This window comes from Hyperolius riggenbachi, chromosome 6 (genome assembly GCF_040937935.1).
Source record: "Hyperolius riggenbachi isolate aHypRig1 chromosome 6, aHypRig1.pri, whole genome shotgun sequence".
In the NCBI taxonomy this organism is placed as follows: domain Eukaryota; kingdom Metazoa; phylum Chordata; class Amphibia; order Anura; family Hyperoliidae; genus Hyperolius; species Hyperolius riggenbachi.
The window spans coordinates 243,273,146-243,300,864 of NC_090651.1; the positions used below are offsets into that span (position 1 = coordinate 243,273,146).

At 43.9% G+C, this 27,719-nt stretch overlaps 1 protein-coding gene across 1 annotated transcript; it reads left to right on the forward strand.

The window, feature by feature from the left end:
* The first annotated feature begins 14,562 nt into the window (after positions 1-14,562).
* Positions 14,563-15,510, forward strand: LOC137522149 (olfactory receptor 5V1-like). The gene has a single exon (XM_068242180.1). It carries the CDS (start codon positions 14,563-14,565, stop codon positions 15,508-15,510), a length of 948 nt encoding a protein of 315 aa, XP_068098281.1.
* The last annotated feature ends 12,209 nt before the right edge of the window (positions 15,511-27,719 follow it).

Here is a 27,719-nt window from a genome sequence, read left to right on the forward strand (position 1 = left end):
TGACTTCAAAATGTTTGAAATTCAGAATTTAAAACTGAAGGTGCACAGACAGTATTCTAGATTTTTTTTAAAACTTCAATTCTCTTCTCCTACTCCATTAGAGTACATATGAGATTTTTAGTTTTGTAAAAATAAATAAAAAAAAGAATGACACTGAGAGCCTGATATAGTGTAGTATATACTGGTAAGGATAAATTGATGAGAGTAAGTACCTTTATACTTACAAGCTAGGGCTACCACTCAGGCAACCACTGTAGATGCAGGTGGGGAGATTAAGCCTGTCCCCATTCAGGGTTAAGAAGTCACTCTCTGTAGATCGTAAGAAAGGGGTAACACCCCTCCACTAGGGGTTTACTCATATAGTACAAGGTGAACAGAGGCGCCAAAATAATAAAAATAGATAAAACTTTTAAAACATGGGGAGGCAGTGGTGGACTTACCTCCTCCAAGTAGACACAAAAACGTATTAACATTTAAAACATAGGAAATTTATTGATGCACTCCAAGGTTTTTTGCAATGTGTTTTGCAGGTATGACCCTGCTTCATCAGGCAATGGGGTAGAAGTATATGGCAAATGCAGGTCTCAGTCTGGGCCAAGCCCCTCTGTCTCTGTTCACAGGTGTGCTTAGCCAAGGCTGAGACCTGCATTTGCCACATACTTCTACCCCATTGCCTGATGAAGCAGAATCATACCTGCGAAATGCGTTGCAAAGAAAGTTGGAGTGTAGCAATACATTTTTTATATTTTAAATGTTAATACATTTTTGTGTCTACTTGGAGGAGGTGAGTCCAATACTGCCTCCCTATGTTTTAAAAGTTTTATCTAAATAAGTAAATAAATTCTGCTTGGGTGCCCAAACGTTCCAACTGCACAATCTCAGTTCAGCAAAGCAAAGTTCAGAAAAAGTATGTGTTAGAGTATTCTCTCTTTCCTCTCGCTGACCCGCAAGTGCCTTATTTTTCTGTTTTCTCCAAATGCATATAACTTAACATAAGCACAGCAGGAAAAGGCACAGGAAGTTGTTCAGGCCAGGGCTAACACTCAGAAGTGAAGCTAACACTGCTTCCTTCTGACCCTACTCTTTCTGAGAAGTAGCAAACACAAAAATTTGAATCTTCCTTTAATGTGACCTAACAATCATACATGAATCTGAGGATTAAAATGTCAGCAAACAGTAGAATCCCTTTACAATACACTTCAAGGGTCAAGTAGTTTACTATATCAGGATTTGTGTACTAGTTAAGGGCTGTGCCTTTAACATGGGAGACCAGGGTTCAAATCCTGGCTAGGGTCAGTACATATTCAGTAAGGAGTCCTTGGGCAAGACTTCCTGACACATCAGGGTGGCCCCTTGAGTGCGCCTTTTAGTGGCTGTAGCTCTTGAGCGCTTTGAGTCCAACAGGAGAAAAGTCTGATTATGTTGCGATTGTATATTTATAAAGGCGCATGGTGGGGAGCTGGGGTACAACCAGAGGTTTACTATGTCAGAGTTCACTATAACGACATTTTATTGCATTATTTAATAAATTGCATTATTAAAACAATTAATAATGACAAAAAAATGTTTAACAATATTTTTTGTCTTTGTTTAACCACTTCCCGACCGCCGTATATACAATTGGTGGCCGGGAAGTGGACCCCGCAAGGACCGCCGTATAGACAAATGGCGGCGGTCCTTTTACGGGCATAGGCGCGATCGCGTCATTTGTGACGCGATCGCGTCATTTGTGACGCGATCGGCCGCCGGGGACTGGCTCCGCCCACCTCGCGCTGTAACCCGCCGGCCGTTCGGAAGTGCCGGCGGGTTACTAGCACCCGGATCGCCGCATACAAAGTGTATAATACACTTTGTAATGTATACAAAGTGTATTATACAGGCTGCCTCCTGCCCTGGTGGTCCCAGTGTCCGAGGGACCACCAGGGCAGGCTGCAGCCACCCTAGTCTGCACCCAAGCACGCTGATTTCCCCCCCCCCTGCCCCCTGATCGCCCACAGCACCCCTCAGACCCCCCCCGCCCACCCCCCAGACCCCTGTTTGCACCCAATCACCCCCCTAATCACCCATCAATCACTCCCTGTCACTATCTGTCAACGCTATTTTTTTTTATGCCCTAAACTGCCCCCTGCTCCCTCCTGATCACCCCCCCCACCCCTCAGATTCTCCCCAGACCGCCCCCCTGTGTACTGTATGCATCTATCCCCCTGATCACCTGTCAATCACCTGCCAATCACCCATCAATCACCCCCTGTCACTGCCACCCATCAATCAGCCCCTAACCTGCCCCTTGCGGGCAATCTGATCACCCACCCACACCAATAGATCGCCCGCAGATCCGACGTCAGATCACCTCCCAAGTGCAGTGTTTACATTTGTTCTCTACCCTAAACACCCACTAATTACCCATCAATCACCCCCTATCACCACCTGTCACTGTTACCCATCAGATCAGACCCTAATCTGCCCCTTGCGGGCACCCAATCACCCGCCTACACGCTCAGATTGCCCTCAGACCCCCCCTTATCAATTCGCCAGTGCAATATTTACATCTGTTCTTCCCTGTAATAACCCACTGATCACCTGTCATTCACCCATCAATCACCCCTTGTCACTGCCACCCATCAATCACCCCCTGTCACTGCCACCCATCAATCAGCCCCTAACCTGCCCCTTGCGGGCAATCTGATCACCCACCCACACCAATATATCGCCCGCAGATCCGACGTCAGATCACCTCCCAAGTGCAGTGTTTACATCTGTTCTCTACCCTAAACACCCACTAATTACCCATCAATCACCCATCAATCACCCCCTATCACCACCTGTCACTGTTACCCATCAGATCAGACCCTAATCTGCCCCTTGCGGGCACCCAATCACCCGCCTACACGCTCAGATTCCCCTCAGACCCCCCCTTATCAATTCGCCAGTGCAATATTTACATCTGTTCTTCCCTGTAATAACCCACTGATCACCTGTCATTCACCCATCAATCACTCCCTGTCACTGCCACCCATCAATCACCCCCTGTCACTGCCACCCATCAATCAGCCCCTAACCTGCCCCTTGCGGGCAATCTGATCACCCACCCACACCAATAGATCGCCCGCAGATCCGACGTCAGATCACCTCCCAAGTGCATTGTTTACATCTGTTTTCTACCCTAAACACCCACTAATTACCCATCAATCACCCCCTGTCACTGCTACCTATCAGATTAGACCCCTATCTGCCCCTAGGGCACTCAATCACCCGCCCACACCCTCAGAATGCCCTCAGACCCCAGCCCTGATCACCTCGCCAGTGCATTGCTTGCATCTATTCCCCCCTCTAATCACACCTTGAGACACCCATCAATCACCTCCTGTCACCCCCTAGCACACCTACCCATCAGATCAGGCCCTAATTTGCCCCGTGTGGGCTCCTGATCACTCGGCCAAACCCTCAGATCCCCCTCAGACCCCCTTCCGATCACCTCCCCAGTGCATTGATTGCATCTATTTTCCCCTCTAACCACCCCTGAGACACCCATCAATCACCTCCTGTCACCCCCCTAGCTCTCCTATCCATCAGATCAGGCCCAATACAACCGGTCATCTAAAAGGCCACCCTGCTTATGACCGGTTCCACAAAATTCTCCCCCTCATAGACCACCTGTCATCAAAATTTGCAGATGCTTATACCCCTGAACAGGCATTTTGAGACATTTGTTTTCCAGACTACTCACGGTTTTGGGCCCATAAAATGCCAGGGCGGTATAGGAACCCTACAAGTGACCTCATTTTAGAAAAAAAGACACCCCAAGGTATTCTGTTAGGTGTATGACGAGTTCATAGAAGATTTTATTTTTTGTCAAAATTTAGCGGACATTGATTTTTATTGTTTTTATTTTTTCACAAAGTGTCATTTTTCACTAACTTGTGACAAAAAAATAAAATCTTCTATGAACTCACCATACCCCTAACGGAATACCTTGGGGTGTCTTCTTTCTAAAATGGGGTCACTTGTGGGGTTCCTATACTGCCCTGGCATTTTAGGGGCCCTAAACCGTGAGGAGTAGTCTAGAAAACAAATGCCTCAAAATGATCTGTGAATAGGACGTTGGGCCCCTTAGCGCACCTAGGCTGCAAAAAAGTGTCATACGTGTGGTACTGCCGTACTCAGGAAAAGTAGTATAATGTGTTTTGGGGTGTATTTTTACACATACCCATGCTGGGTGGGAGAAATCTCTCTGTAAATGGACAATTGTGTGTAAAAAAAATCAAACAATTTTCATTTACAGAGATATTTCTCCCACCTAGCATGGGTACGTGTAAAAATACACCCCAAAACACATTATACTACTTCTCCTGAGTACGGCGGTACCACATGTGTGGCACTTTTTTACACCCTAAGTACGCTAAGGGGCCCAAAGTCCAATGAGTACCTTTAGGATTTCACAGGTCATTTTGCGACATTTGGTTTCAAGACTACTCCTCACGGTTTAAGGCCCCTAAAATGCCAGGGCAGTATAGGAACCCTACAAATGACCCCATTCTAGAAAGAAGACACCCAAAGGTATTCCGTTAGGAGTATGGTGAGTTCATAGAAGATTTTATTTTTTGTCACAAGTTAGCGGAAAATGACACTTAGCGGAAATTGATTTTAATTGTTTTTTTTCGCAAACTTGTGACAAAAAATAAAAACTTCTTTGAACTCACCATACTCCTAACGGAATACCTTGGGGTGTCTTCTTTCTAAAATGGGGTCATTAGTAGGGTTCCTATACTGCCCTGGCATTTTAGGGGTCCTAAACCGTGAGGAGTAGTCTTGAAACAAAAATGACCTGTGAAATCCTAAAGGTACTCATTGGACTTTGGACCCCTTAGCGCAGTTAGGGTGCAAAAAAGTGTCACACATGTGGTATCGCCGTACTCAGGAGAAGTAGTATAATGTGTTTTGGGGTGTATTTTTACACATACCCATGCTGAGTGGGAGAAATCTCTCTGTAAATGGACAATTGTGTGTAAAAAAAAATCAAACAATTGTCATTTACAGAGATATTTCTCCCACCCAGCATGGGTATGTGTAAAAATACACTCCAAAACACATTATACTACTTCTCCTGAGTACGGCGGTACCACATGTGTGGCACTTTTTTACACCCTAAGTGCACTAAGGGGGGCCAAAGTCCAATGAGTACCTTTAGGATTTCACAGGTCATTTTGCGACATTTGGTTTCAAGACTACTCCTCACGGTTTAGGGCCCCTAAAATGCCAGGGCAGTATAGGAACCCCACAAATGACCCCATTCTAGAAAGAAGACACCCAAAGGTATTCCGTTAGGAGTATGGTGAGTTCATAGAAGATTTATTTTTTGTCACAAGTTAGCGGAAAATTACACTTTGTGAAAAAAACAATTAAAATCAATTTCCGCTAACTTGTGACAAAAAAATAAAATCTTCTATGAACTCACCATACTCCTAACAGAATACCTTGGGGTGTCTTCTTTCTAAAATGGGGTCATTAGTGGGGTTCCTATACTGCCCTGGCATTTTAGGGGCCCTAAACCGTGAGGAGTAGTCTTGAAACAAAAATGACCTGTGAAATCCTAAAGGTACTCATTGGACTTTGGGCCCCATAGCGCAGTTAGGGTGCAAAAAAGTGCCACACATGTGGTATCGCCGTACTCAGGAAAAGTAGTATAATGTGCTTTGGGGTGTATTTTTACACATACCCATGCTGAGTGGGAGAAATATCTCTGTAAATGGACAATTGTGTGTAAAAAAAAATCAAAGAATTGTCATTTACAGAGATATTTCTCCCACCCAGCATGGGTATGTGTAAAAATACACCCCAAAACACATTATACTACTTCTCCTGAGTACGGCAATACCACGTGTGGCACTTTTTTGCAGCCTAACTGCGCTAAGGGGCCCAAAGTCCAATGAGCACCTTTAGGCTTTACAGGGGTGCTTACAATTTAGCACCCCCCAAAATGTCAGGACAGTAAACACACCCCACAAATGACCCCATTTTGGAAAGTAGACACTTCAAGGTATTCAGAGAGGGGCATGGTGAGTCCGTGGCAGATTTCATTTTTTTTTGTCGCAAGTTAGAAGAAATGGAAACTTTTTTTTTTTTGTCACAAAGTGTCATTTTCCGCTTACTTGTGACAAAAAAGGCCCTAAAAGGCTCTGCGTCCCTTGCGCAGGTCTGCAGTCACCAAGTTTTCTGTGGTCCACTCCTTGGTGGCCGCTGACCTACATGCGCTGCACTCATGTGGTCGGGAGCACTCTGCGCAGTGTTACTAATCAGGAAGATTTAGAAGTCAAAGAATGTGACAATTTTAACATGATATTGTATCATCCCCAGTTATGGCGGCTGCTGACACGCAGGGTGTTTCCGCAGCCGCCTTGCCTTCATGTTCAGGGACTTCGCCCGTGCCTCTGGCGTCTAGTACGCTGAGGACGGGTCTGTCTTTTGCACATAGAGTTGCCGTATCGCGCAGGCGCGCGGAGACAGGACCTTTATGCGGGGAAGAGGCGCGTCAGCTGACCGGCCGGTCGGCTGACGTCAGAGGAGACTCACGGTGCTCTGGATTAGCTGATTGTTGTGGGCGTGGCTGTGGGGTCTCCTCTGCTTCATAAGCCTTCACTGTTCACTCGCAACTTGTCTGCTGTTGCGAATACTTATGTGCTAGCGCTCAGACCTTAGATAGTATCCAGTGTGCTTTGATCTGGGAGGAAACCAGGGATTTCGCACAAGACTAGGATTATTGTATACTGTTATTAATATTCTGTGTATGACTCTTGATCTTCAACCTACTCTCCGGGGCATTTTTAATGGTCTAATTCGCAGGGCACCGGACCACCCACTGAAGTTTGATCGGGCACATCGGGCCCTCTGCCCGCTGCCCAAGGGATCCGAACCACCGAGAGACGTCATATGCAGAGTGCATGACTTCGACATCAAAGAGGCGGTCATGACAGCGGCACGTGAAGCTGGCACTATTGACTTTGATGGGGCATCTATTTCCCTATACCAGGACTTAGCGCCGTCTACTCTTGCTCAGAGACGGGCTCTTAAGCCACTCATCTCAGCACTCCTACAGTTGGGGGCGACCTATCGCTGGGGATTTCCTTTTTACTTACAGGCACGAAGAGGTAACAGCTCTTATACCCTACGACACCCAAAGGAGCTCCCTGAGTTCTTTAAAGCCCTAGACATGCAGGAGGTCAGGGTTCCAGAGTGGGACCCAGATTCTCTAGACTTTGCAAAGCCTCAGCGTACGTAGCGCCAGAGAAACACACAGGAGCAGCTCTCTCAGGACGACTCACAAGAGCTTGGGACTGCAGAGCCTAACTAACTGCATTGTTGCCGAGATCTTTTGAACTCTCTCGTTGGATATATGGACATATAAGCCTCTTCTTTTCCCCCAGTTGATGACTTCCACCTCTCAGGTACAGCCCTTTCCCTGTTGCTCCCGGTACGAGGACCCCCCCTCGCCCTCACTGAGGGGGGCTCTCTCCCCCCCACCTTGCTTCTCTTGACTGGGCCCCCCCTTGTGGGAGATTCTGTTTATCTCAGACTATTTAGTATGTGCTCATGCCCGCTAGTTCTGAGCATTTCTACGCCATGAGAACCCATGCCCCGTATTCTCTTTGTTTTTGAGGTTTATCCTGATGTCTTAATACCCTTGATATGATCTCTATAACATGCATTATGTATAGATATTTGTAATAAGCTGATTACTGCACATATAATGTATCCTTGACGAAAATAGGTTCACTGGTTTATACGTACTATATATTATGTCATCTGTCTTACATAGGCGCTGAAGGGGGCCCTATTGCACTATGTTAGATCATAGAATGCCACTCTGATCGATATAATAACATCACACATAGTTGGGGCTCCGTGGATGAAGAGCGCTGAGAGGGGGGCGTGGGGTAGATTGAGACAGGGCCTCGGGATATATCACCTCCTGTTATGATAAGGTCTGAGACCTGGCAGTCTCGTTTACAGCCACGGTGGGGAGGAGGGATACACGGGAAGCGATTGGGGAAGAACCCACGGCTTTACTATGCAGATATGGACCCTGGTCCGGGCCCAATGGGATATTGCACTAGATCTCTTGGGGCCTGTTACATTTATTACTTGCTCACTTCTATGGCTAGTCAAATAGATAACTTAATATGCTTAGTTTAATCGGGGAAGGTTTGGCCGGATTATATTACATATCGTGGAGCATGCCATGTGGCGGGAGGGGCAGGCTATACCCACACGTGGAGTGTTGGTTTTGTCCCTCTCCTCAATCTGGACAGATCAGTGTTAACTCTACCGTCCGGCTGGACGGAGAGCCCTGTGCAGAATTGGGTGACATGGTGGAGGAGTATTTTTCTCCTCCTACCATGCAAATGGGGACTTAGTTCCCTGTTCTTGTTTCTTTGTACTTGTCTTTGTCTTACTCTATCTCTCTCTTTCTTTGATCGGTCGATGCTGATAGGGTTAGCCCAGTGGCCACTAGTCTTTAGATTAAATAAACTTGAGAATGGCATCACTTAAGGTACAGACGTTTAACGCCAGGGGTCTAAATATTCCTGAGAAACGATCCGCACTCTTAACTGAGCTACAACGCTCAAAAATACAAGTAGCATTCATTCAAGAGACCCACTTTAAGGGGAATGATCACCCGAAATTAGCAAATAAACATTATCCTTTGGCCTTTTATGGCTCATCTTCTTCCACAAAAATGAAGGGGGTAGCGATTCTATTTTCCAAACATGTTGGCATCTCCCAGATCCAGTCTCTCACGGACCCCGAGGGGAGGTTTGCACTAGTCAAAGGTATCATTAACGACCGCTCATTCACATTTGGTGCTTTCTATGCCCCAAACATTAACCAACAATCCTTTCTTAATAAGTTCTTAGAGTAACTAGATGAGTTTGCGGAGGGCAGCTTGATTCTTGGGGGAGATCTGAATGTGGCACTGGATCCGGCGCTGGATACCTCGTCCGGTAGGACTGCAGTACCTTATCGGGTGATTCGCAAATGTGCGCTGGCACTCCAATCTCGTCAATTAGTAGATATTTGGCGCATAGCACACCCCTCTGACAAAGAGTATACCTTTTTCTCACACCCCCACAAGACATATACACGCATCGACTATATTTTTGCCTCACATAACTTACTCCCAGCGGTCTCCAGCGCTTGCGTGATGGAGGGCACCATCTCGGATCACTCCCCGGTGTCAGCTTCCTTTGCTATCTTAGAAAAAAAGAGCTGGACCCACCTGTTGGCGCCTTAATGTATTCCTATTAAAAAATAGAGAGGTTTCTGCAAAGGTTGGTAGGGCAATTGAAAGCTATTTTGCGACAAATGTGACAGATGACGTCTCTCCCATGACTGTATGGGCAGCACACAAATGTGTGATTCGAGGAGTGTTAATCCAGGAGGGAAGCAGACTAAAGAAAGAGCGGAATGAGGCCGTGGAGAAATCCCTTCAGGAGATCAGACGACTAGAGATCCTCCATAGAAGCTCCCTCTCTGAAGTAGACCTGAATGCTCTAACCATTGAAAGAGAGAAACTTAAATCCCTCTTATTCTTTAACCACTTGAGGACCCACCCTTTACCCCCCCTTAAGGACCAGCGCTGGTTTGATTGATCTGTGCTGGGTGGGCTCTGCAGCCCCCAGCACAGATCAGGGTGCAGGCAGGGAGATCAGATTGCCCCCCTTTTTTCCCCCCTATGGGGATGATGTGCTGGGGGGGTCTGATCTCTGCTGCCTGCGAGTGGCTGGCGGGGGGGGCACCTCAAAGCCCCCCTCCGCGGCGAAATGCTCCCCCTCCCTCTCCTACCTGGCCCCCTTTGGTAAGCCGGGCTGCACAGGACGCTATCCGTCCTGTGCAGCCAGTGACAGGCTGTCTCCTGTCACATGGCGGCGATCCCCGGCCGCTGATTGGCCGGGGATCGCCGATCTGCCTTACGGCGCTGCTGCGCAGCAGCGCCGTACAAATGTAAACAAAGCGGATTATTTCCGCTTGTGTTTACATCTAGCCTGCGAGCCGCCATCGGCGGCCCGCAGGCTATTCACGGAGCCCCCCGCCGTGATTTGACAGGAAGCAGCCGCTCGTACGAGCGGCTGCTTCCTGATTAATTAGGCTGCAGCTGGCGACGCAGTACTGCGTCGCTGGTCCTGCAGCTGCCACTTTGCCGACGCACGTTATGAGTGTGCGGTCGGCAAGTGGTTAAAGCCCGCTATGCAGCCACGCGGTGCAAACAATATTATTATGTGTTTGGTAATAAGTGTAGTCGCTTATTAGCTAGAGCCCTTCGGTCACAACAGACAGGAAACTATGTCCCAGTTATTAACGACTCCGCTTCTAGGAAACATCATAGGACTTCCTCAATAGCCAAGAGTTTTAGGGCATTCTATAATGCACTCTATAACCTCCCTCGAGAGTCTTCAGATGATACCAGGTCAATGTTAATAGATAGGATTAGACGGTACTTAGAGTTCTCAGGGCTGCCTAGACTTTCGGAAGCTGATGTGGAAGAACTAGAAGCTCCACTTACCCTTTCGGAACTTAAAGTGGCCTCGGCTCAGATGCCTACGGGGAAGGCCCCAGGACTGGACGGATTCCCCAGGGATTATTATGCACAATACTATGATTCATTAAACTCCCATCTCCTTAGCGCCTTTAATTCAATCACTGAGGATGAGCATCAGGCATCCTTTCCAGCGGACATGACAATGTCTCATATTACGGTCATCCATAAACAGGGCAAAGACCCAGCAGTGTGCCCTAGCTATCGCCCCATATCCCTGCTAAATTTGGACCTAAAAGTTTATGCAAAAATTATCGCGAATAGGCTATCCCCCCACATGGGCCAGTTAGTACACTATGACCAAACTGGGTTCATCCCGACACGTGAGGCAAGAGACAACACAATGCGCACGCTGGGGGCGGTTCACTGGGCACGATCGAAGGCCTCACCTATGATGCTATTATCTACTGATGCGGAGAAGGCCTTCGATCGTGTCCATTGGGAATTCCTGAAGGGTACCCTGGTACATATTGGGTTGTCACAAAATGCCCTGACGCGAATTATGGCTCTTTATAGATCTCCCTATGCTAAGGTCAAAGTCAATGGGGAGCTCTCGGACCCCTTTAACATAGCTAATGGCACGCGCCAAGGGTGCCCTCTATCCCCCTTTATATTTGCTCTGACAATTGAGCCACTATTACGCACCATTCGGGCCAATCCTGACATTAGGGGGCTTCGGATAAACACAACAGAGCACAAAGTAGCCGCATATGCGGACGACCTGCTTTTTTATATTACTTCTCCTCACATTTCCCTGCCTAATCTACTACGAGAGTTCTCTACATTTGGCTGTCTGTCCAATTTTAAAATCAATTATGACCTGGTGTTTTACGTCTGCTGGAGCGAATCAGGGGGGCTTTCACCTCCCCCCTCCTTCTGGGGGGGGGGGGGAAGGGGGATGCTCCCACTATAGTTTCACAATTGGTGGCTGCTGGGCCCTCTCGTGTCAGTATAAGTAGCAACATTCTTTTTCCTGACCGAACCTTTCTTTCTTTCTGTTTTCTTTCCTCTCTTCTTCTTAATGTCTTTGTCTACTTGTTTGTCCAGTATCTACCTAAGACCATAGGTATCCTGGAGGATATTAGGCCACTAAGACGTACAGCCTGGCACTCGATATTGTCAAAAATATCTACGGTAGGAGACTCGGGTGTATGATCCCTTTGGGCCCCGAGCTTCCTTACCCCACCATATCTATCGCCCCTCGGTGTCCTGGGGTGAAGGCTGGTGTACACGTGGGGGCAGACGTGTACAATATGACAACACATGACTGTTATGGGGATGTCCTCTAGGAGATTTGTATTGACAACCGTTATATCCATATACCCTGTTGTGAACACTATACAATGCTGGTGACTCTGGCCGTCACTGGCTGCACAATTTTGTCTTTCTCTGTCTACAATAGGATATGGAAGGCCCTGTTAGACACTTGTCATTTTTCTGTTTTTGTTTGTTTTCTTTGTAATGTTGAAAATCTCTAAAATAAAGAATCTTTAAAAAAAAATAAAGTTATTGTCAAATGAATGGAAGCAGCAATGTAATGTGGAAATTGGTCTTGTTTTTTAAAGAGGAGCTGTCAGCCATATATAAGATAAATACTTGCTCTACTTACATAACATATGTATTGCACTGTCCATGTTTTGATATTAGTGATTTTTCTACAGTAAAAAAAGAGAAAATCCTTCTTAGCATTTCTCATTTTAAGTGTGGCTATTTTGAAGCCAATTCTGATGTAATTTCCTCCCTTAGTTTCCTCTATTGATTTGCCTGCCCTTTACTATAGAAAGTGCATTGTCTCAGCATGAGAAAATATTGGCCAATCAGAGAGGAACAGAGGTGTGGGAAGGGAAAACAGGAGAGTAAGAGGCTTCAGCCAATCAGGCTGCATTAGTTAAGTCTGAGGGGAAGTACAGAAGCAAAAAAGGACAACTCAGCATGCCCTGCAATTTCCTTTTTGCGTTCAAAATTTTATGTGTACCAAATAAGAGTCAAATAAACTGGGGAATGATCATTTATCAACAAGAAAAATAATAGTGATTTTAACTTTTGGATTGCCTGGTTAGAATCCTTATTACTAGTTTACCACATAAAAAGAAAGAATAAATTAATTAGTGATTTTATGCCCGACAGTTACTCTTTAAAGGGAAAAAACCTTAGGGCAGATATACACTACAGAACTTTTTTTTATCTGTTTTTCTTTTTAAAAACAAGCTCCAATTGACTTGAATTAAAATTGCAGTAAAATCTTGGCAAAATTGCAGTGATCGTGATTTTTTTTTTTTTTAAATGCAAGTCAATGCGAGCATGTTCTTTAAAACGAAAATCCATAAGTGCTCTGCAGTATAGTGGTAAAGTAGTTATTTTTAAATAAAAAATATTTAAAATAATATATGTACGGTCTGGCAAAATTAGCTGTAGAATCAGATACCACAGCACAACGCAAGAGCCTACAAAAATGGTACGGTCCCTTTGGTCTGAACTATCACATATTCTAGAATGATTGGATTGAAATTGAATAATAAGCAAAATAAGCACTGTTAGCTTTTTCCTCAGGCTCTGGGGATTATTTAATTTTTCTGCTGGGAATAAATTATTTCCATCGTAGCTATTTAAACAGCAATGCTTTTCTTTCAACAGTCTTCAGAATCCAGTAAGAGGACAGCCCACTGCCTCTGTTACATTTAATTCACAGAATTGGAAACTGAATATAAAAACTTTTAAAGAATCTGCAGAATATAAAGATCTTATTAGCAACATTATTTGCTTCGGAACATCTGTGTTTGATTTTTTTTACATATCCATTGTGAGACCACTGGTACAGATATAGGAGTCACTGAATTGGCTCTACTAATGCGATACCGATAGAACCATCAGTGCATTGGAACCCCATGTTTGTAACCCAAAGGTTTTGTTAGAACTTCATAATCTAACCTAATAAATTTGTGTACTCCAACAACTCACCTAAAATCCCTTCTGATGTGCATCTAATTATTTCTAACACTTCCCTGATTAGTTATATCCTTCTCTATGTCCAAAATAAAATTAGCTGACCATTTAGGCCATCCTGATTTTGTGATATACTTTCCTAAGATATTTTTGTATTTTTTAGCATGACTAATGTTAGGTTTGAGTATATTATAAAGACTATTACAATAATTCCTGACATCACTCAGTTCCTCCGGTTAAGCTATATCCTTACAATAATTGTTAATGCCCATTTCATAGTTCTTTTCTCTCTGTCTAGGTAGGGTCTTACACATTTATCCACAAATTCATAAAAATCTGTCCATTTTTTTGTTTCTTTTACTGTATACACCGGTAATCATTTTAAATCATCTTTTGCCTCTAGTAACTTCTTTATCCATGTCTTTGACTGCTTTAAAGCATTTTTCCCCAATAATAATTTTCTTATTAAATTTTTTGTGTCTTTCACTGCAGTGTATCTTTGTATTAAAATTTCTCTTATATGTGTATCATACTAACACTTCTGGGGTTAGGTTTTCATGACATTATTTTGTATATCAGTTTCCACCTTCTCTCTTTTCCTAGCATGTTTAGTCCCTTAGGTTTAGATTTTTGATAAAAAAACCCAAAAAACAGTACAGGTGAATTCCTTTCTACCAATATATGATTGCAGCCCCCATTCCCCTCACTCAACTATGAGGAGGTATTATCATATTTCTATAAAGCTGTGATATTCTCCACAAGAACTTACAATTTAATCTCATCATGTGCCATTTATTTTAGGAGAAGCCTGTTGAGCTATTGGGGTGAATCCGAGTGCCTGGAGGAAATCTATGTGAAGTGTGACAGCAACTGTAACTATTGATTAGCAAAGCACTCATGTTTCTGTGTTAACATCTGGAAACCAGGTAAAGACCTCATCACAAGAAGACCTGCTCTGTGAATCCTCATTAAGAGAACTGTAAATATATATAGAATTTTATGGTCCTTATTTTACAAAAAAACGAATCATGCCAAACACATCGACAGAATTGCTATCAACAGATTTTATTTTAGTAGGCTTTTCTGATGTCCAACACGCCATCTTTTTAGCTCCCATATTTCTGACTACTTACATGCTTTCTCTTTTTGGTAATGTTCTTCTACTTTATTTGACTATGATATCCCCGCATCTCCATTCTCCGATGTACTTTTTCCTCAGCAATCTTTCTCTTGTAGACCTGTGCTTGACAACAGTGGTAGTTCCACGCCTCCTCTTAAATTTACTGCTAGGCAAAAAAAGTATCTCACCCCCAGAGTGCTTTGCCCAAGCTTATTTCTTCATTGCTTTCGCAGGACTAGAGTGCTTCATTCTTTCAATTATGGCCATGGACAGATTTGTAGCAGTCTGTAAATCATTACATTACGTAATTATAATGAACAAAAGGATGTGCCTCAAGTTAGCCCTTGCTTCCTGGATAATCAACTTTGTCAACTCTGTCCTTCATACTCTTCTGATTGCCACACTGACTTTTTGTGGACCTAAGGTTATTCAGCATTTTTTCTGTGATTTATTTCCCCTCTTTAAGCTTGCTTGCTCGAAAACATCAATCAATCAATTGGTCATATTTACTGAAGGGTTTGTGGTAGTGGCTTTTCCATTTTTGGTAACTTTCATTTCTTATATTCATATAATATGGACCATCCTTAATATACATTCTACCTCAGGTAGGAAAACAGCATTTTCCACATGTTCAGCACACCTAAGCGTGGTATTGATCTTTTATGGTACAGTTATATGTGTGTATTTTCGACCATCATCAACCTATTCCTTAGCATATGATAGACTTGGTGGTGTATTGTACACAGTCATCACTCCCATGCTCAACCCATTTATATTTAGCTTGCGGAATAAGGATGTGAAGGCTGCATTCAAGAAGTTTGTGTACACTAAACTGTTTATTAGGGATAATCAATGAGATGCAAATAATTCATGCAGGATTATGTAAATTTGCATGCAAATCTATGCAGCTTTAAAATGGACCAATCAAGTCCCACTAAGGTTTAAACTTGATTGATCAATTTTCAGACTGCATGAACTCTGAAATATTTGCATTGCATTACTCATTCCTACCATAATGTTACTATAAACCCACATAGAATAAAACTTTCCTTGGATTACATTGGCCTCAATTCACGGAGCATTATCAAACGTTTATCAAACACTTTATCAAACGTTTGATAATTTACCTCATGGGTAAAATCTCATTTTAAATTCACTAAGGTGTTATATATTTATCGAATGTTTTACCGATAAAACGTTCAACAAATATATAACACCTTAGTGAATTCAAAATGCGATTTTACCCATGAGGTAAATTATCAAACGTTTGATAAAGTGTTTGATAAACATTTGATAATGCTCCGTGAATTGAGGCCATTGACTCCATAGTCTGAATGACAATTTATTTTCTGTTATAAATTTATAAACTTGGTCCACTACAATTTTAAACTTGTTTTATGAATAAATCACATTTATATCTTTCAATGTTTCTTTATTTTCTGTCATGTATATGCTGGCCATCTTTGTTAAATACTAAATGTATTGTAGGCCAAAGCACCCTCTTCCACACCCACTGCTACAGTGCTGGGCACCCTGCTACTCTCCTGACATCCACAATATCTCTTCCAGACACACTGTTACCACATGCCGGGCACCCCCAAACTCCCCCAGTATTCACACACCTATGCCGAATTGTCCCCGGACCATCAATGAGTTAAATGGAACACTAAATAGGTGGTGCTGGATTTAAACAAGGGCAAACCCTCTTTACCTATCTAAAGGGTAAAAGACAGGCATCTGAGGGTCCCCTTATTAAAAAGGAGGCTCACAGATACCACCATAAGTTCCCAAGTATTGATCTCCTCATGTGCATACCCTCCCCTCCAATGTATAGTGTTGAAGAGGAGCCGCTGGTTCACAATATGGATAGGGCTTTGTAGGAGAAGGCAGGCTTTGCCTCTTACAGATCCCCCCCCATACAAGTATTAAGTGGGCTGGTATAGGTTGGTATGGCAGAGCCCCACGTGGATCAGCTCAGCCATCCTGCAAGAGATTAAATTAATAAAACCTTGGGGGGGGGGTTTCAGTTTTTCTACATTTTTTTTTTTAGTGTTGGAGTTTACATGGTATGGTTCTGAACCAGTTCTGAAACATGTCTGAGGAAGAAACAACGTTTTGAAAGCTTGCAGAGAAACGTTCTACAGTTAGTCATTAAAGGAATTGTCAGGCAAAAAAAAAAAAAAAAAAAGAGTTTCACTTACCTGGGGCTTCTACCAGCCCCATGCAGCCATCCTGTGCCCTCGTAGTCACTCACTGCTGCTTTAGTCCCCCGCCGCCAGCTAGTTTCATTTTTGCCGACCTCTGGGTCTGCGGGGCCGCATTGCGTACATTTTTACACATTCCCGCTGGTGCAGGAACATTAACACATACATTTTTACGTGTTAGTGGGGCAACACATAAAAATGTATGTGTTAATGCTCCTGCACCAGCGGGAATGCGTAAAAATGTATGCAATGCGGCCTGCAGCCCCAGAGGTCGGCAAAAACAAAACTAGCTGGCGGCAGGGGACTGAAACAGCAGTGAGTGACTACGAGGGCACAGGATGGCTGCATGGGGCTGCTAGAATCCCCAGGTAAGTGAAACTCTTTTTTTTTTTACCTGACAATTCCTTTAAAGGTATCACCTGAAAAACCTTTATTGTTCTTTCTTAGAATTCTATCCATGACCGATACCGGAGCACATGCAATTGGAGTATCACATATCTAGATAAAGTGCATTATTTCAATTGAGCCTTCATGGAAAAGCAGGTCTGGACATTCCTGTGTTACAAAGCAATTCTCAGGGAATCACTTGATCTGCATGTAAATGAATAAACAGCTGGAAACAATACATCAGCCCTCAAACCTGACATTTACAGGCGATTGAGCTGATGCCCAGCTGGGGGGATAGCGCCAGGATCTGACTTCAAAGGTGGTCTGCCACACTAGGTTAGGAGATGTTACAGGAACCTGTTAATCTGGTGTGCACAATGGCTTTTCTTACCACAGATGAACTATTCAGCTATTATCCACCCAACTGCTAAGTACATAGACACTTGCTGGATGCCATGAAGAAGGGGTCTTCTTCACCTGATATATCCAGAGGAACTACATTGGAATCTCACTTACAAAGATGAGACATAGAAGGAAAAGGGCTCGAGCATGTGTGTATGATGAGATAGAGTAGATAGGTTACCTCCCATTGAGTTTTCTCTGTTCCATTAGCTAGCACTTAATGTCTCATATGCCATAACTAGTACATTTATTTGTAAATAAACATAGTTACATAGTTATTTGGGTTGAAAAAAGACATACGTCCATCGAGTTCAACCAGAAAACAAAGTACAACACCAGCCTGCTCCCTCACATATGCCTGTTGATCCAGAGAAAGGCGAAAAACTCTTACAAGGCATGGTCCAATTAGCCCCAAAAGGGAAAAAAATTCCTTCCCGACTCCAGATGGCAATCAGATAAAATCCCTGGAACAACATTACTTGGTATTACCTAGTAATTATAGCCATGGATGTCATTCAATGCAAGGAAAGCTATCCTTTTTAATGAGATCAAGTAATCGGTCATTAAGTAAGTAGCAAAGTTAGAGTACATTCTACACTTCACTTTTAGGAATTCAACCGTCAGCAGGTAAACAATGCGGAATACAGACTTTTTACCTACTTCAAGCAGGTAACCAACAACACTACTAACATACTCTCAGGAAACCAAAGTGTGTAAAGACTGGATTTTATTCATTTTGATGCTAGGCAAGTATCCTAGCTAAAAAAATTTTTTAACCAGCAATGTGTTTGGAGCATAACATGGCAGTACAGAATGCAAATATATTTATATTCCGTTCAATTTATATTTATTTAAATGAGTATTTATGTAAAACCAAACTTGCAGAGGTAATGCCAACCAACGTTGAAGACTCAGGGCCAATGGAATCGAGTGTGTTGATGAAGTCACACAGACAAAAGTCCAGCTTTCATAACTAAGTGCATAAGAATGTGATTAAATACTAAGTGCAGAAAGACTCCTATAAGACCTACCGGTAATGGAGTTTCTAATTGCCATCCGGGACAACCCGAGATCCGGTCCTGCCCAGAATCTGGGGAAACATAACCCCAAGAAGATTGAAAGCCCCCACCCTCCCTCAAACCTCAGTGCGTCTGAAAGTACCTATGACTAGAAACACCAAGATGAAGGACAGAAGAAAATATATACACCAACAAGTGACCCTTATAATTCCCCCTGTGGAATTACCTATAAATAGAGAAAGGTGTAAGCCAGGAAAGGGAAGGGTAATAATCGTTGTCCCGGATGGCAATCAGAAACTCCATTACCGGTAGGTCTAATAGGAGTCTTTCTCTAATTGCCATCCGGGACAACCCGAGAGATAGACAAAAAAGTCTTTTAAAAAACGTAAAGACTCACCTAGGGAGGGACCACTGCCTCTAGCACCTTTCTGCCAAACAACTGGTCCTGCTGAGACAGCACATCCACTCTGTAATGCTTGATGAAAGTTGACGTGATTGACCATGTTGCCGCTTGGCATATCTGCTGAATGGTGGCCCCTGCTCTTTCTGCCCATGATGTGGATAATGACCAGGTAGAATGGGCTTTAATATTGGCTGGTGCTGGACAATTACTACTTTTCATATGCTAGAGAAATGGCTTGTCTCACCCATCTGGCTATAGTCTGTCTGGATGCTTGAAGACCCCTATTCTTACCCGAAAATAAGACTAATAGACTGCTAGATTTACGGAATTCCCTGGATCTTTTAAGGTAAACCAGAAGGCACCTTCTGACATCCAAACAGTGAAAACCTTCCTCCTTCTCTCCAGAGGGATTGGGACAGAAGGATGGAAGAATAATTTTTTGAGATCTGTGAAACTCTGATGCCACTTTAGGCAGGTAGGCTGGATCTAATCTTAACCTAACACTATCCGGACATATGATTAGAAAAGGATCTTTAAAGAGAGTCTCAAGCGAGAATAAATCTCGCTTCAGCTTTGATTTATAGCAGGGGCACACCCCTGCTAAAATGCCTCTATCCCGCGGCTAAACGGGGGTCCCTTCACCCCCAAATCCCCCTCCGTGCAGCGCATCCCCTCTTCCGCATAGAGGCAGGGCTAGCCGCCGCAGCCCTGCCTCACGCGCTTCTGTCAGCGCGTATCTCCGCCTCTCCCTCGCCCCTCTCAGTCTTCCTTCGCTGAGAGAGGCGGGGGAGAGGCGCCGATGCGCCGCTGATAGATGCACTGTGAGGTAGGGCTGCAGCCGTTAGCCCTGCCTCCAGAAGCAGCAAAATCTACGACCAAGTTGGTCGTTGATTTTGCAGGGGGGGGGGGGGTGAAGGGACCCCCGTTTAGCCGAGGGATAGCGGCGTTTTAGCAGGGGCACACATGCCCCTGCTATAAGCACTGAAGCGAGATTTATTCTCGCTTCAGTGTCTCTTTAATGGACAATGCATGGAGATCGCTTAAACGTCTAGCCGACGTAATCGCAATTAGAAAGGCCAGTTTAAGAGTTAGAAATTTTATGTCAATGTCATCAAGTGGCTCAAAGGGAGCCTTAATGAGACTGTTCAAGACCAGAGATAAATTCCATTCTGAAAATCTCTTTTGGAGTAGATCTTTGTAACGCTTTAAAGAAATTTTTTACTAACTCGTCTTGTGCTAAATGTCTGTCCAATAAGATCGATAAGGCTGAACACTGTACCTTAACCACTTTCCGACCGCGTCACGCCGATGGGCGTGGCCGCGGCGGCAGCCCCAGGACCGCCTAACGCCGATTGGCGTAAATTCCTGGGGCTGTAATTTGCATGAGATTGCACGCACGCTGCGCGCGCATCTCATGCTTGGAGGGCGGAGCTCCGCCCCCTCTTCAGGGAGACTGTTAGACGGCGATGACGCCGTCTATTTACACTGTGCAGCGCTGCGATCAGCAGCAGCACTGCACTGGGGACAGCCGTGAAACACGGCTGTCCCCCTGGGGGACAAGAGAGGGATCGGCTCTCATGGGCAGAAGCCTATGACAGCCGATCGCCGTAATTGGCTGGCTGCGGGGAGGGAGGGAGGGGGAGGGTTTAAAGAAACAGATTTTTTTAAAACAAAAACAAACAATAATATTTATTATGAAAAAAAAACAAACATGGGGGGAGCGATCAGACCCCACCAGCAGAGAGCTCTGTTGGTGGGGAGAAAAGGGGGGGGGATCACTTGTGTGCAGTGTTGTGCGGCCCTGCAGCTTGGCCTTAAAGCTGCAGTGGCCAATTTTACTGAAAATGGCCTGGTCACTAGGGGGGTTTAGCCCTGCAGTCCTCAAGAGGTTAAGAGTACTAGGAGCTAACTTCATATCAAATCCGTCCTGAAGGAAATTCTAAAACTGAACTGGTCAAATGCTGATTTTTAGAATGAGACAAACACCAGGTTGAGTATACCTTCCACACCTTACGACAGATTTTCTGAGTCACCGGCTTTCTGCACTTTAAAAGCGTGTCAATAACTTTTTCAGAAATAATCACCCTCTCAGGATCCAGGCGGCCAGTCAGAATAACTGGGGCCTGGGATGAACCAGGTGACCCTGGATCAGCAAATCTGGACGAACTGGCAGTGGAAAAGGAGGTTCCACCGCCATCCTTAATATAGTTGCATACCATGGTTTCTTTGGCCATAGTGGAGCTAGAATTAATTTCCCTGATTCCCGTTGAAACTTCACCAGTACTTGTGGAAGGAGGGCTATCGGGGGGAACGCATAACAACTTGAATCCCCATGGAAGATTTAGAGCATCCAATCCCATAGAACCCTGGCTTTTGTGAAGGGAGAAAAACCGCTTTACTTTCGCGTTCTCTAGGGAAGCGAAGAGATCTACCTCCGGAACTCCGAACTTGTCTGTTACTAACTGGAATATTTCCGGATGTAGTTCCCATTCTGCTTAACTGACTTGCTGACGGCTCAAGAAATCTGCTTTTACATTGAGGACCCCCTTTATGGGAGCCGCAGACAAAAATAGAATTTGAGGTTCTATCCAGCAAAAAATCTCTGACGACAAGAAGCATCAGATCCTTGGATCTTGTGCCCCCTTGCTTTGATAGGTAAGCCACAGTCGTGACGTTGTCTGAAAAAATCAAAACGTGATTCCCCTCTATCAGAAAGTGAAAAGATAGAAGGGCTTTTTGTACTGCCAGTAGTTCCCTGAAATTGGACGACCTCTTCCTTATCGAGCAGGGCCAACTCCCCTGGGCATGATGACCCATAGAAGTTGTGTCCCAGCCCCAGGAACTTGCATCCGTAAAGATTTTTATCGGGTCGTACTGTCTCCAAAATCTCCCCTGATTTAGATTTTGATACTTCAGCCAGCCAAGATAGACTGTCCCTTACTGTCTCTGGGATGATAATTGGGAGGTCTAGAGTCTGCTGGGATTTGTCCCAACTGGCTAGAAGTAATGCTTGAAGCTCCCTGCCGTGAGCTTGTGCCCAAGTGACTGCCGGAATTGCTGAAGAAAATAGACCTAGCACTCGCATGATCAGACGAATAGGGCGCATTACTCGTGTAAGCAAACTGCTCACTTCTAATTGAATCTTTGCGATTTTCTCTGAAGGTAAGTAAATTGTCTTGTCTATAGAATTTATTCTGTAACCCAGAAAAGTAATCTCCTGAACTGGAGTCAGGGATGACTTTTCGTAGTTCACTATCCATCCCACCTCCATTAACATCCTGATCGCAATGTCCCTGTGAGAAATGACCAGGTCCCTTGTCTCTGCAAAAATTAGTAGGTCGTCCAGATATGGGACAATTGATATCCCCTGGAGCCTCAATTCTTTCATGACCTCCGCTAATACCTTCATAAAAATTCGGGGTGCTGATGCTATCCCGAAGGGCATAGCCTGGAACTGAAAATGACGAATGTGGGAGTGGTCTTTTATTGCGAATCTCAAAAATCTTTGATGACTTGGAAAAATAGGAATGTGCAGATAAGCGTCTCGGAGATCTATTGAGACAAAAAATTCCTTGCCCTGTAATAGAGCTCTCACAGAGTAGATGCTCTCCATCAGAAATTTTTTGTAAACTAAAAACAAATTGAGAGACTTCAGATTCAGGATAAACCTGAACTCCCCGTTGGTTTTCTTCACCAAAAACACGTGGGAGTAGTATCCTTGGAATTCCTCTTCCTGGGGAACTGTCAAAATTACTCTTTTTTCTAAAAGTTTTTGAATCTCTAATTCCAAACCTATGGCCTTCTCTGGATCTCTTGGAATAGGATTCAAGAACCTCCTTTGAGGGGAAAGACTGGAAAACTGAAGACAATAGTCCTGCTTTATAATTTGCAACACAAAAAGGATCAGGATTCAACTTTTCCCATTCTAACCAAAAATAAATCAGTCTTCCTCCCACCGGTAAAAAGTCATTTATTGGTTTTGGGGGGTTCAGTCTTACCAAGAGTGAATCCCCCTCTACCTCTCCCTTTAGGAAAGGACCATTTCCTCTGCACATTCTTATTTTTTGATTGATCCGCAGTTTGCTTGTTAGGAACAAAAGGTTTCTTCCCCTTAAAATTATTTTTATTCGGGAACTGTTTGCCTTTTTCTGCTGAACAGGACAGAACCTCATCCAACCCTGACCCAAACAAGAGGTTTCCCTCAAAGAAATAGAGCACAATCTATTCTTTGATGTCTGGTCTCCCTCCCAGGTTTTCAGCCACACAGCCCTTCTGGCCGAGTTAACGAGCGCTGTAGTACGCGCTGAAACACGAATGAGTTCAGTAACTGATCAGCTAAAAACGCAACTGCTCTCAGGACCACCGGCAGCGAAGCTGCATAGTCCTTAAGCGGAACCCCCTTAGAAATTTGATCGATTAGATTATCCATCCATATTCTAAGATTCCTGGCAATACAAGTGGCTGAAATACCTGGGATGAAACCGAAAGCAGCTGACTCCCAAGCCTTTTTAAGGAAGGAATCGACTTTTTTATCCATTACATCCTTAAGAACTCCCGCGTCTTCAAAAGACAAATCGGAGTCCTTGGAATACTTGGATAAAGAAGCATTCAATTTTGGACACTTTGTCCATTTCTCGATATCTGTTTGTTCAAAAGGATATTTTCTCTTTGCGGACTTGGGAATAAATAAAGGCCTTTCAGGATTTTGCCATTGCGAGTTAATTTCCTGAAGAGTTTTGTGAATAGGAAAAACTCTGCCCTTAGACTGTCCCAAGCCCGAATAGACTTGATCCTGAGGGGTTAACTCTGGAACAGATTCCTTAATTTGTTCCATAGTATAAACAGCCTTGAGTAACTCAGAAGATTCATCGGGAGTGAATAAAAACCTTGGAGTCCTAACAATGTCTTCCTTATCTGAATCCTCTGACTGAATCTGCACCCCCTCCTCCTGCGAAACAGACACACCCTCCTCCTCCTCGCCCTCTTCTTCCTCGGCCCCTAAAACATCCAAAGAGGAAGATTGGGAAAATAAACCAGAGGAGGACCCTGGAAGGGGCTCAATAGCAGGAGGGACAAATAATTCTTTAAATTTGTCCAATGTTTCCTGCATACTTTTATTTACAGCTTCCCTAACCCCCTTTAGTATATCGGTGGAATGAGAAGCTACAATAGCATCAGTACATCCCTGACATAAGTTCCTTGGGTATCTAATGCAATCTTACGACGACACAAGCCACATCTTTTATAAGTTTTAACTTGAGCAGAAGTTTTTGGATCAGTCTTTGTCTAAAAAACAAGCAGAAACCCCCCCCAAAAGACTCGATAATGCCATCATTAAAAAACATGGTATGAAAAGAAAGCCTCATCCTCCACTGGAGGCTTACCCCACTTGTACCCGATGGCTGCACCTGCGATGAGGGTTTAGGAGCTGGGCCCGCAGCCTCTGACTCCTGCTGTGGTTGCTGCTGCTGCTGCTCTCCCCTCTGCTGAGACATCCTTCTACGCCAAACTGCTGCTGCCGCTGTGGAAGGCTGCAGGTGTAATGGAGACGCCAGGAGTCCGCCTGAATACTTCCTGGGTGCTCACGGTACGCCCCCTTCCGGCCACCCGCGATACCTCACTTCCGGGGGCCGATCAGAGCGCGGATGCGCCTTGCAGAGCCGGCATCTGAGGGGATGAGTGGTGTAATGGCCATACACTGCACAGAGGCCGTTACCCGCCGTGTGTGAAGGTCTGCAGCCGGTGTTCCCTCTGTTCCGCCCAAGCCACCTCACCTCCTGCCATGAACTCACCCTCCGGTGAGTAGAAAAAAACAACAAACGGGAGCTTGCCTTCCTGGGTGTTTCCGTCACGGAAACACAGATGAACTGAGGTTTGAGGGAGGGCGGGGGCTTTTAATCTTCTGGGGGTTATGTTTCCCCAGATCCTGGGCGGGACCGGATCTCGGGTTGTCCCGGATGGCAATTAGAGACATACGTCCATCGAGTTCAACAGAAAACAAAGTACAACACCAGCCTGCTCCCTCACATATGCCTGTTGATCCAGAGAAAGCTATCCTTTTTAATGAGATCAAGTAATCGGTCGTTAAGTAAGTAGCGAAGCTCGAGTACATTCTACACTTCACTTTTAGGAATTCAACCGTCAGCAGGTAAACAATGCGGAATACAGACTTTTTACCTACTTCAAGCAGGTAACCAACAACACTACTAACATACTCTCAGGAAACCAAAGTGTGTAAAGACTGGATTTTATTCATTTTGATGCTAGGCAAGTATCCTAGCTACATATTTTTTTTCAACCAGCAATGTGTTTGGAGCATAACATGGCAGTACAAAATGCAAATATATTTATATTCCGTTCAATTCATATTTATTTAAATGTGTATTTATGTCTTAAACCAAACTTGCAGAGGTAATGCCAACCAACATTGAAGACTCAGGGCCAATGGAATCGAGTGTGTTGATGAAGTCACACAGACAAAAGTCCAGCTTTCATAACTAAGTGCATAAGAATGTGATTAAATACTAAGTGCAGAAATGACAATAAAAAAGCAGCATGACCCCCAGTCTCCATCTAGTCTGTTGTGAGCTGCTACAACTGCCTATTTTGATCAACACAGAGCTGGTGGTAAGCCATGCTCACCTCCTATGACCATCTGCTGGATGGCTGCATACCTGGCTGTATGTAAAGCAGGTCCTTTTGTTCTGCCTCTGTGTGCTATTTATCTATAGTCTAGAAAGTTGATAATCTGTTATGCTATTGGTATATTGTGCTGCTTATTCACTGCCAAGGAGATTACCACTTTTATATTGGCAATCCCAAAAGTTGAGAGAGGTGATGTTTAGTTTAATAAGCGGTTTGCCTCTTCTACCATTATCAGCTGTTTGCAGATAATCTTACGCACTGAAGCCTCATACAAACACTTGGCTGATATCAACTTGCTCTGCCAAGAATTTAGAGTGTGTGTACTGCCGCAACCCTGAGGCCTTGACCAGCGTTAAACCTAGTGGATTGCTTCAGCCGAGCAAAGGCCGAGAGCTTTATTCTCCTCACTTACCCCACCCACCATATGATGTCACTATCATGTCATCCGCTCTCCATATAGGAACAGAACATGTGGCTAGCTATGTGTCTGTACAGCCACATGTTCTGCAATGTTACCTTAGGGATCAGGTCCCGATCTCAGTTGGGTGCCATGCCCCATATGAGACTTTAAGAAGTAGCAAGCTACAAGAGATGAACTCTTAGTTTATTTTCAATGCAAGTCAATAAGACTTTTCAGTCAGCACATGAAATCCTCTACCTATGCAAGCCTAATTTCCAGAAAGCCAAACCTGTTTGCACTTGGTATTTTAATCTGCACTTATTGAGCATAAGTTCAACTGTTAGTTTGTCACCTGACCTTATCATAAAGAATCGTTTTAGTCAACCCTTTCTAATGTGCGTATGAAAACTTATAGAGGAACACTTTAACAAACACTGGGTTCTGCACAATCCTTGTGTCTTTAGTAAGGATGATCAGCGAGATGCAACTAATTTATCCTTGCATTTAAATATCGTGTAAATTAAAAACAGCTTGAAATGTGATCAATCAGAATAACTTCCTGTCAATTTTGATTGGCCCAAGTTACAAACTGCATAACAATTACATGGAATTTAAATGCAAGAAGAAATTATTTGCATCCGAGTAATCATCCCTAGTCTTCAGTACCAGGTGGAATTTTGGAACTACAGTTTGTTTTTCTTGCCAACTTCTTCCACAGGAAGAAAAAAAATAGAGAAACCATGTCACTGCATAGAAAATTACCAATATGTTTTATCCAATGGCTGCCAAAATCCGCTCCACTTCCTATTTTTGTGAACACAAACGGCCACTAAATTTAAAGCACAAGCTGTCCGACATAAAAATAGATTTACAAGAATTCAGAGAAATGGGTAAAATATACATTTTATGGAACTTGGTACATTTTATTGTCAACTTACATGTACTGCAGCTAAACGCAACCTGTCATTTGGTGTTAAAGAAATCCTCCAGGAAGGCATTACACTTTCTCCATATACAGTCTTTAGGTATTCAAGCAAAAAAAAAAAAAAAAAAAAAAAAGGATTTGCTATGTTAGAAACTTGACTAGTCTAATACTTTGTATGGTCAATAAGGTGCAAATAATTTCAAGTTAATGCAGCATTATGCAAATGTTGTATGCAAATGTACGCAGCTTAAACATGATCAAAACCTACTGAGCTAAAACTTTGGTCTATTTTAAAGCTGCATAAATTTGCATACAAAATTTGCATAATCCTGCATTTACTCGAAATTATTTGCATCTTATTGACCATCCCTACCCAACACTGCCATACCTGCTCATGATAATAATACCCATGATGGGAAAACACATCAAATAGCAATAATCTTGCAGGCTACCCCAATTAAGGGTGTGTGTTGTGGGAGCACCAAGGTCCCCCCAGGATGATCCACCACCCCTGTCAAGAACCATGAAAGCAGATATGACCTAAGCGCAACCTCAATTATGAATTCCTTTTATTATGCAGTGCACATATTACAGGCAAGCACTGCCTGCACTATGTGCACTGTATCATAAAAGAAATGAATCAATAATTGTGGTTGAGCTCAGGTCATATTTGTGTTCAT